Raw genomic sequence first — 10,411 nt, forward strand, 5'->3', positions numbered from 1 at the left:
AGCTGTGCCACCCTGGACCACACCAGCATGTAGCTGATGACAGTGAGCCAGAGGTTTTGCTCTCGGCACTGGGAACCTGTGTAGCAAGACCCCAGTTGTGAGGGCCTGGGCTGGCTCCCACTAGGCCAAGGAGTAACTAGACCCTGCCAAGGTGGCCAAGGGCATCAACATATACACATAAGAATGGTGAGTAAGGACATTCCTCAGGGGCAGTGGACTTGAACAATAGCCCGACTTGAAAAGGCCCACTGGGTGTTTTCATTTTTATAAGACTATTAAACTGTGAAGTTACTTTTCTTTCTTTATGCTTTTGCCAGGAGAGGAAACTGAACAAATTCATTTAGAAGGTGAAGAAGTCCCCTTATTGTGATAGTGAAGAGTACAGGCACTAATATTAGACACCTGGGTTCAAATTTTGATTCTGCAGGTCATCCATTAAGTGGGGATACTATCACTACCAACCTCATTGGGGTGTTTTAGGTACATGGCAAGTGTTCAACACATGTCAGCTATTATTAGTATTATAAAGTCCTCCCTGATAGGTGGTAAGTGGCAATAAGGACTTCTGCCAGGAGGGGTGAAGAAGGAAAGCTGCCTATAAAGGCTTTAGGCTAAGAGGAGGACTCCAGGACAAAGTGTGAACAAGTCTGAAGTTATCTGGGAGGATCAAGTGAAGGCTAGGCCCTGCCCTCCCAACAGCTTCTGTTCCCATTTCAGAGCTGGTAGATGGGGCACACCTAAGGCAACCGGCAGTTGGAGAAGCCCTTACTCCTCCAAGCTGATGTAATTCCTCAGACTTTCTCTTTCGCCCCAGGCTACCAACTCCCAGCCCAAGGCCTAAGGCCCAAGGCCCAAGGCCCAAGGCCCAAGGCCAGCCCCCTCACCTTTTTGTGCTTCTTGGCCATCCACTTGTCCCAGTTGTTGAGCATGTCCAGCCACTTGGACTCCCTCTGCCTCAGCACCTCCAGGGGGACTTCCTCCAGCCTGTGGAGCAGAGGGCAGGGCCCATCAGAGGTGCCAACAGAAGCAAAGGCCCTGGCTTAGGCCCCAGCCACCAGTCTGGTCAGACCAACTTTCTTCCTCCTGCCCGCCATCCCTGTCATTTCTTTTGGGGCTGCTAACTCATGAACACCCTAACACAGAAGAAAGAAACTCTGACCCCACCCTGAAAGGCATAGGCCAGAGTGACACCAAGTTCAAGTGCCCACTCCTCCAATTTGTCAAGGGGTCAAGGGTCACTGTGCTTCCCTGAAGCAGAGGCCTGAGTGCCTGCATCTGTGCACCAAAGCAAAGCATTCCTGTCTTGGATCTGTCTTGATAAATAAGCCTCTTCACAAGGCCTACGTGTAAGGTGCAGAGTTGGACGAAAAAACTAGTCAAACAGGTACAGAAATAACATGCTCACCTCTTCACTCCAGCAAAACTAGTTACTCATAGTTTCCCCAATTACATCCTGGACCTTTCCCATCTTTCAAAACTTGCTCATGCCAGTCCTTTTGCTGGAACACTCTCTAAGTTGTCTCTACCTATCACAATACTACACACACATCAAAGTCTCATCAAATACCACTTGTATTTGTACATCTACTAACTAAGCAGCTATCACAGCTGTGTCAACATTGTTCCAGGGCCAGGGTCTCTGGGCAAGGCTGTGAGGATAAGAGCAAAGTCCTGGCCCTCATGGCGTTAACATTCTGCTAACACTGAATGCCCACTAGAGCTGGCGAAGAAAACACCTCAGTATGGAGACCCACCACCCCAGGCAGGCAGATGGGCACCAAAGCAGCTGAGACATGCTGGGACAGGAATCCCTGGCTTTGCCAGCAGGCGCTTCATGTGAGCGGGCTTCCTCTATGAAATGAGTCCCTGGGAACTCATGAGTTCACCTAACTGAGGGGCAAAGAGAAAGAGGAGACTATCATTTGTAGGCTAGATATTTGCATATGCTTTCCTATTTAGTCTAAAGCAATATTGGTAAAATAACAAAATGCGTGTGTGTACCTCTCTACAAACACACTCTTCTTAAAGTTATTATTGTTTTAAAGTTATTTTTAAAGTGGTAGATTATAGATCTTTTCAATTTCTTTTTTTTGTGCTTATGGGTTTTTTCCCCCATTTAAAAAAGTGCTTGACAGTATTGAGAGGTAAGATATCCAGAGGTTATCTTGTTCAGTCAAACAGCAAATCAGTGGAAAAACCCAGCCTCAAATCCAAGTCAGATCCTAGCCAAGAGCCTGCATTCAGTGCTGCCTGACCTCCCAGAAAGGAGTGCAGAGTCGAAGGCACTGAGGCAGCTGGGAGGAGGCTCTCAGGAACAGGACATTGTGGGGTTACCGCTTGGCCCAGGCCACAATTCTGATTCTCTATGCCGGAAGGAAATGCGCTGCTATGACTTTTACTGGTTGGAAGAGCAGAGGGAGGGGCCCTGGCAGAGCAGAGGCCTCTGAGACACAAAAGGGCAGGTCCTCTTCTTCAATGCAATTTTTCTGGGGGAAGTGCACAAGCCTGAGAGTAGCCTCAGAGCTGAACAGCTGAGGGACAACAGCCTGGGGCAAACTGCACCCCCTACACACACACACACACACTGACACTGGTCTTAAACTTCTGACCCAAAACCAAGGCATGAGGACACTCTCTTACTCTCCTTGAGAGGGAAAAAGCAGGGACCACACCTTTAGATCAGGTAATTTACAAAAGGGCATGTGTCTCCAGGCAACCTCCAAACATCCAGAGAAACCAAAGAACCACAAATCACAGGGCATGTTGCCTTCCACACCTACAAAGCACTTGATTATACAAGTTAGGGGATGAGCCTTCTAGTTAACTAAATGAAAGGGAGTACCCACACTGAGTCAACAGGAAGTTCTGGCAGTTATGGATGTGGATATCTGATCCAAACCCCCCATTAAGCAGATGAGAAAACTAAGGCTCATAGAGGGCAAGGCTTTCACCTGAGATTACCAGTTTCCAAAGAATTCCCATGTGATTAAACACATGCCCATTTGACACTATTTGACACCTCAAACTTCAAACCTTTGTTGATAAAATCTGATTGCAGGGCCTCAGAGATACCCATTCTCCCAAATGCACATACACAGGGGAACACGATCCAGTTCAGTGGGTTTTTTTTTTTTTTTTTTAACTGATGCCAGATAACAGCTTTGGCAGTTTCAAAGCCCCAACATCAAACCTCAAACCGGAATTTCAATTGGGTACAAAACAAATGATCATATTTCCTAGATTCTAAGACACTACTTATTTTAAGCTATGCCATCAATGTGGCAAGATCTTTTCAGACACATGCAAAATATCTACCACTTTAAATGTAACATGTCAATTGAAAGATTCCATTTTGATTTTTAATGATTTTTTTTTTTTTATACCTACAGCACCTGGTTTTCCTAGGTGGTCTCCCATCCAAGTACTAACCAGGCCCGACCCTGCTTGGCTTCTGAGATCAAACATTGGGCTTGTTCAGGGTGGCACGGCCGTAGACCATGGACTGTGGCTCCACTGGGGTGTGAACCCAGGACCTTCTGCGTGTAAAGCAGACATTCTAACCGCTGCACTATGGAACCACGTCCCTATTTTGATTTTTAAAGGCTTAAACTGGGAAAATTTTGAGGAAATATGGTCATTTGAATGGCTTCTCCTCCAAAAGCAGAGGAGTTTAACCCACCTGGAGATGGTGACAAAGAAGACAATGGAGGTCTAGTTGTACCCAGCACTCAGCACCTCATGTGCTCTCTAACTGTGGACAGACTTCTCTTTATGCACAGGATATGCTCCTGAAGAGTTATATGTTACCCACTTTTTAAAATTCAGAAGGTTCATGTATCCTTCAGGCTAGTCAGTTAGGACCTCAGAAGGCATCTGATACAGGATGCTAACATAGGAACCTCTTCTATAACAGGCAAGTGCCTTGCCCTCTCTGAGCCTCAGTTTCCCTATATGACTGGATGGCCTGCATTGTGAATTGACACACAAAAGATGCCCAGAAAGGAGCCATGAGATGAAGTTGAGGTCAGGGTGTCCCTACAAACAGCATAATAGTGTAGAGGCCCTGAGGTAGCTTCCTCCTGACAGTAGAAGGAGAGAGCATGAGCCAGTTTCTAGTGACAGGGAAGCTAACCAGGTGGCCAGTTTAAGAGACCACATGGCCTATGGGGGATACTTCAGGTGTGAGGGCTTCACTCACCCCTTCATAAAACCCTTTCCTTAAGGTGGCCGGAGAGATTCTCTGCAACCAAAAGAACTTAGTGAGAACTGTCTCCAGTGGCCAGCCTCTGCTGGAATGCCTCCAGGGATGTGGCCTCATTATCTCCAGGTGAAGCCACCCCATTGTTGGTTTCAAACTGTTAAAACTTTCTTCCCTATGTAATGTCAAAATTTTCCTGGTACTTTCTTCCTATAATCTCAACACCTCCTTTTAAGGCTACACAATTCTCAGTCAGACCAGTCTAATACCAGGTATATACATGCTTATTTATCCTCTGTCATTCATCCATTCCTACCTGGAATACTCTTTCTTCTCCCCTCTCCAAGTCACAGTAACCCTTTCAGGGCCCAATACAATAATAAAAACCACAACTTCAACGATAACAGCAGAAATAGTAGTTACTATTTGTATATTATTTACTATTTGCCAATTTCTTTCTAAATGTTTTATATACATTAATTCATGTACACATCATAATAATGCTAACATAATATCATTCTTTCCATTTTTATAGAAGTAGAATTCAAGACTTAGTGAGATTAAGCGCCTCATTCAAGGCCATGTAGCAGTAAGTGACAGAGCTGGGACTCAAACCCGGGCCTGCCTAACTCCACAGCCCTTGCTCCAGACCTTTGCACTACACCCTACAAGTCAAGCCCTCAGCCCCTACACCTGCTCAGATCTCATTAACAGTCTTCAAACCTGAAGACCTTCATCCTGACTTAGAACACCACTTCTCAAAGTTATTAAGATACAGTAAAAAATACATTTTATACTGAGATTTTATACACAAACATATACCTATATAACTGAAATAAATTTTATGAAACAATTTACTCTTACATGTACTCATATATTTTCAGTTCAATTTTATATTATTCTACTCAATTTCTTTTTTTAAATGCTCATCACGATCTCCTGGAATTAATTTTAGCACTAATTCATTAATGAATCAAGACATGAAGTCTGAAATGAGTACTTCATTGCAATTTGTTCATATTGCTTGGCACTGTCTCTCCCTATTGGATTGGGTCTTAAACTTCTATAACTCCCACCATGTATCTCACAGGTGTTCAACACGTGCTTGCCTGGTTTTCACCATGACATCATTACTTACATCTGCATTGCACTGAGAGGTACAAGCCATTGCTGCGTATAGCAACTTTATTTATGTCCCTAAAAGCCCAGTGAGGTGGGTCCCTCATAGATTAATTACTATTTCCATTTGGCCCATGAGAAACAACCCAATCAAAGAGGTTGTATGACTTGGGCAAAGTCACAAAGCTAATAAATGGCAGTAACAGGGCTTACCCTCTGCCACGGTGACTCAAGCACTGCTTCTGACTCCCCTGGGAAGGCTGTGGGGAAATCAAGACCCTTCTAAAGATGCTGGCATGGGGCTCTATCTCTGGCCCCCAAAACCCTAGAGACAGTCTAATCCCCTCCTCCAGGGTTCTGACTATCCTGGTGAGTGATCTGCCCACACCTAGCAATGCTTGAGAAGGCCAATATGCTGAATGAGCACAGCTTGCAAGCACAACCTCAGCTGGAGACAGCAAGCATGGACAATGTACCATTTGCCAGCTGCACCCTCCAGAAGGACAGCAGCACAGAGGAGACAAAGGTGGGAAGGCAGGGAGCCCCTGATTCCAGATTCTGTCTGACTTTCGGGCCGAGCTAGGCTTAGCTGTATTATGTCATGCCATGGCCCCCTCCATGCTCTGTAGACTCCCAGTTCCCTAGCCTTCTCCCCAAACCCAGAAACTGGGGGCTTCCAAGAGCTCAAAAGGCCAAGACCATTTCCCAAGGTTACTGAGACCACAGGTTAGGGCTCTCACTCTCCTTTGTCCTTCTAGCTATCCGCTTTCTGCCCAAGCACACCTCAGTCCCTCTGGTTGGCAGACTCGGTCGGGTATGGTCCCCGACCCCATATCCCCTTTATGCGATGATAGAAGATAAATCTTGGTCCCAAGGAACCAGTCTAAGCCATTCCTCCAACTTTCACTCTTCAAACCACCCCAAAGGAAGAAAAACACAGCCCCAGCAGAAAGCCCACAGTCATAGACCACAAGATAGATCCTCCTCATCTCAACCACCGGGAAGGCCAGGTGGTACTGGTATGGAGGACAGTGAACAGAGTGGGGAACTCAAAGCCTACCAACCTAGGTTTCCATTCCAGATCTTCCACTTTGGAGGCCATGGGCAAAATACTTGCCCTGCTTAAGTCTCAACATCTTTATCTTTAAGTGGGACCATAACAAACATCTCACATTTTATAGGACTGCAATGAGGAATAAATGTATGTAATGGCCCAGGCTGGTGGGTGGCCAGCAAATGGTATTTGCAGCTTACCTCACACTTTCACACCCATTTTCTTACCTGACTGGTCCATATACATAGCTGCATACACATGTGGCAGGGCAGAATTATCCCCATTTTACCCATGAAACAACTGAGGCCCCAAGACATTAAGTAATTTACTCAATGACCCACAGACTGTAACTCCTGGCTTCTGATCTCAGCTCTACCACTTTATGGTTGTGTCTATGGCCATGCTATCTTGAACTAGCCAGATCCGTCTGATCTCGGAAGCTAAGCAGGGTCGGGCCTGGTTAGTACTTGGGTGAGAGATCACCTAGGAAGACCAGGTGCTGTAGGCATAAAAAATAAGGGATTGTAAGCTGACAAGGTCCTTGCAATCGGTGAGGTCAACCAAGGGTTGCCTCGCCTAAAAAAAAAAAAAAAAAAGTGTGGAGTCCACTTTATGGTTGTGTGAAAGGGGCAGGCTGTTCCACTCTCTGAGCCTCTAGATCCCCACCTGTAATATGAAGGATAGGCCACCTCCTCAGAGGGCAGGGGTAAAGATCACATGAGGCAGTAGGAGTTGACACATTTCTAGCACTGGCCATGTACTAGCTCTGCCATGCACTACATAGGCACACAATTCCCCAAAGAGGTAGCTTTGCTATCTCCATTTAATGGAGATAGACAAGAAAACTAAAGCTCAGCATGGGTTAGTAATCTGCCCAAGTTTACACGGCCTGGAAGTGGAAAATGCCATTTGAGCACTAAACTATGCAATAAAGAGAAAGTGCCCCACATGTAACACCGCCTCAATGCCTGTCACTTTCCCTTCTCTCTTCTTCACCACCCAGTAGAGAACTACCTCCCTCTGTGCTAAGGGCAGAAATGAACAACATGAAAATGTAGAAAATTGGGAAGTGGATGTGCAGAGTGGATATGGCCAATCACAGATCCAGGAACAACAGGGTGGGGGAGCTCCCCTCCTCCACTTAGAGCAGGAAAAAGAAGTGAGGATAAATAAAAAGCTGACCTACTTTGCACATTGAGTAACAACTTCTGGAGTTCATTAACCTAAGAGGTAGTAATGACTAAAAGTATAAATAGCTTTTATGCCAGCTCCATAATAACCAATGATAGGAAACTGGAATGCAAGAGATGGTGGGTTGGTGGTGTGCAAATTGCCAACAGTCAAGGCTGGGAGGCCTGTGAGATCACCCAGTGAGTCCAAGCCCACTCTCCCCACCCTACCCCAACAGCCAAGGAGGCCTGTAGTCCAGAGGATAAGCGATCTGCCCAAGGTCACACTGTGAGTCAGTGTGGAAAAAGAAAATGGTCGGTAACGGCCTGGCAGCCTCTGGCTTGAAGGTAGGGCCAATATCTAGGCTCCCTGTCTGGATAAGAGAGAGTCTGCTTACTTCACTCTCCCTCACACCCAATGCAAGCTAGTTCTGGGCCTGCCTCCTTTTCCCATAAGGAATTCCCTGGCTTTGCTCTTTCCAGCCCTGGGTCAGTGCACAATGGTAAACAGGTTCTCTCCACCCTTCACTGGCCCCGGTGCCCTGGGCCTCTGCCCAGCTCTCCACTCAGCGCAGCTCCACCCCTGCAATTCAGAGGGAAGAAATGATTCCTTCAGGCACGGGTCTTGCTGGCTCCAAAAAGCAAGAAATCCCTCCTCCCCCACTCCCACTCAGCTAGGGAAAGGCACCAACCACAGCAGAAACCCCCAGGGCAATTCTCCCTGACAACTGCAAAAAGGCATGGAGACTATTCTGAACAGAAGACATCCCTTCCTCAAGCCCCAACCCCTAACAGGAAAAGTAATGCTTGAAACTCCCATGCCAGCAACTGGGTCCTCAGATCACAATCTCACTGTGGGTACCCACGGCCACCCTAACTCAAATATGGCCCCCTCACGCATCCTTACCAAATTGCTAGATCTTATTGATACATCTTACCAAATTAGTCTTGACTCACTGCTTACATAAGTCCCACTTCCGCCCGGACTCCTTCAAGGCTCCCTACTGCCCTCCTTGTCCAACAGAAAACTCAGGCCCTCCTATTCCCTCTAAACAGCCCTCTTTTTCCCCTAGTCCTTTCTCTAGGAGGCCCTCTTTCTGCACTGTCTTCCCTCACTCCTACCCCCACTCTTACTCAGTCCCACTCATCTTCTCAGGCCTCATTCAGAACTCCCTCTCATCTCTACAAAGCCTTTCCTAACTACTCCAGGGACAGAACACAATCAGCACCTCATTATATTCCATACACATCTCTCTAGAGTCTGTGTTCCAGGCTCTGAATCTACAAAAATGAAAATATACAGCCCCTGTCCTTGAGGAGGTCAATCTGGCGAGACAGAAGGGTAAGTAAATAACTAGCATACATAGAAATGCTATCACAAAAGCATGTAGAAGGTTCTAGGAGACTGCAAGAAGCCCCTAGGGTGGGGGTGGGGGTATTTAGGGAAAGCTTTAAAGGGGAGCTGACTTTTGAGATGGTCCTTTGAAGGGTGATAGGAAGCTGCCAGGGTAAGGAAGGAGAAAGGGCACACTAGGTGGAAGACCCAGTATGAGTAAGCACAAGTTAATAGAAAAGGGCCTGACTTGTTTGGGGAATGTGAGCAGTCCAGTGGAGCCAGTAAGGCTTCTCTACCTGACTGTCTGCTCTGCTGAGGCAGCAATCCACAAGGTCATTCCTGGAGGGCAGAGGCTCTGCCTGTCTCATTCTCTGCAGTGTGTCCTGGCCCCAGAACAGAGCCTGGAACCCAGCTGGTGCTCAATAAATGTGTATTGCCTACTTCATTAGCTTTGTGACCCTGACTCAGGTACTCTGAGTTTCAATTTTCTCCTCAGGGAGATGGGAATTCTGTCCTCTACCTTAAGATCAGGTGGGCAAGTCTATGGCCATGCCACTCTGAACAAGCCCAATCCCGTCTGATCTCGGAAGCTAAGCAGGGTCGGGCCTGGTTAGTACTTGGATGGGAGACTACCTAGGAAGACCAGGTGCTGTAGGCGTAAAAAATAAAAAATAAGGGATTGTAAGCTGACAAAGTCTTTGTAATCTATGAGGTCAACCAACGGTTGCCTCGCCTAAAAGAAAAAAAAAGATCAGGTGGCTAAAGCACAGACAATGCTTGATAAAGGGCACTTCCTCTCTGACCTGATACCCACTCTAGATCTTCCAGATCTTCCCTGAAGCCCAGCACAGGGATGAGGATAGATGTGCTTGATGACGGCCTTTTACAACATTATAATTCTAATATTCAATTAACGTAAATGAATGTCTGTTATAACACTTACCAGGCACTTGCTATGCACCAGACATGGTGCTCAGCACTTAACTTACATTATTCCATTTAATCCTGACAATAGCCCAGGAGATAGGTTCTCTACTTATCACTCTCTCTACAGATGAAGAAACTCAGGTTTTCAGCAAGCCAGTAAACTATCCAAGGTCTAGGGTGAGCAGAGGACAGTTCTGGGAGGTGAATCCACCCTGCTCTGCTGCCACTCTGTCACTCATCTCCAGCACTAAGTGCTGTCTACCAGGTTGGGTGGGCACAAGCCTTGATCCCAGGGAGCTTGGAGCTTAGTAGAATCAGAGCCATAAACTGTGTGATGCTTGGCAACTCATTTTACCCTTCTGGGGTTTGGTGTCTGCCTCTGAAAAATGGGGATTACAATGATAACTAAGTCTCACAGAATTAAATGAGGTGATGTCAGTGAAAACCTGGTCCACCATGCAGGCTCTTATGTGAAATGGCATTACCATGTGACTACACTGGAAGGATAGGGGCAGGTCGCTCAGAGGCAGGACAGGAAGCCCGGGATGAAAAGTCTACAAAGAACACAGAATGGTGGTGGTAATAAGAAGCAAACTGTGACTCTTTCC

At 46.6% G+C, this 10,411-nt stretch overlaps 1 protein-coding gene and 2 pseudogenes across 2 annotated transcripts in view; 2 read left to right on the forward strand and 1 right to left on the reverse strand.

Moving 5' to 3' along the window:
* TBC1D10A (TBC1 domain family member 10A) overlaps positions 1-10,411 on the reverse strand; it is a 30,068-nt gene that overhangs the window by 10,044 nt on the left and 9,613 nt on the right. For both annotated transcript variants that reach the window (XM_006904906.1, XM_025047566.1), the window contains exon 2: positions 885-984. In XM_006904906.1, the coding sequence (XP_006904968.1) occupies positions 885-984 (100 nt within the window). The remainder of the gene's footprint in view (positions 1-884; positions 985-10,411) is intronic.
* On the forward strand, positions 6,762-6,879 carry LOC112481090 (annotated as a pseudogene).
* Positions 9,416-9,534, forward strand: LOC112481111 (annotated as a pseudogene).

The sequence above is a fragment of the Pteropus alecto genome, unplaced genomic scaffold (assembly GCF_000325575.1).
Source record: "Pteropus alecto unplaced genomic scaffold, ASM32557v1 scaffold190, whole genome shotgun sequence".
Classification (NCBI taxonomy): domain Eukaryota; kingdom Metazoa; phylum Chordata; class Mammalia; order Chiroptera; family Pteropodidae; genus Pteropus; species Pteropus alecto.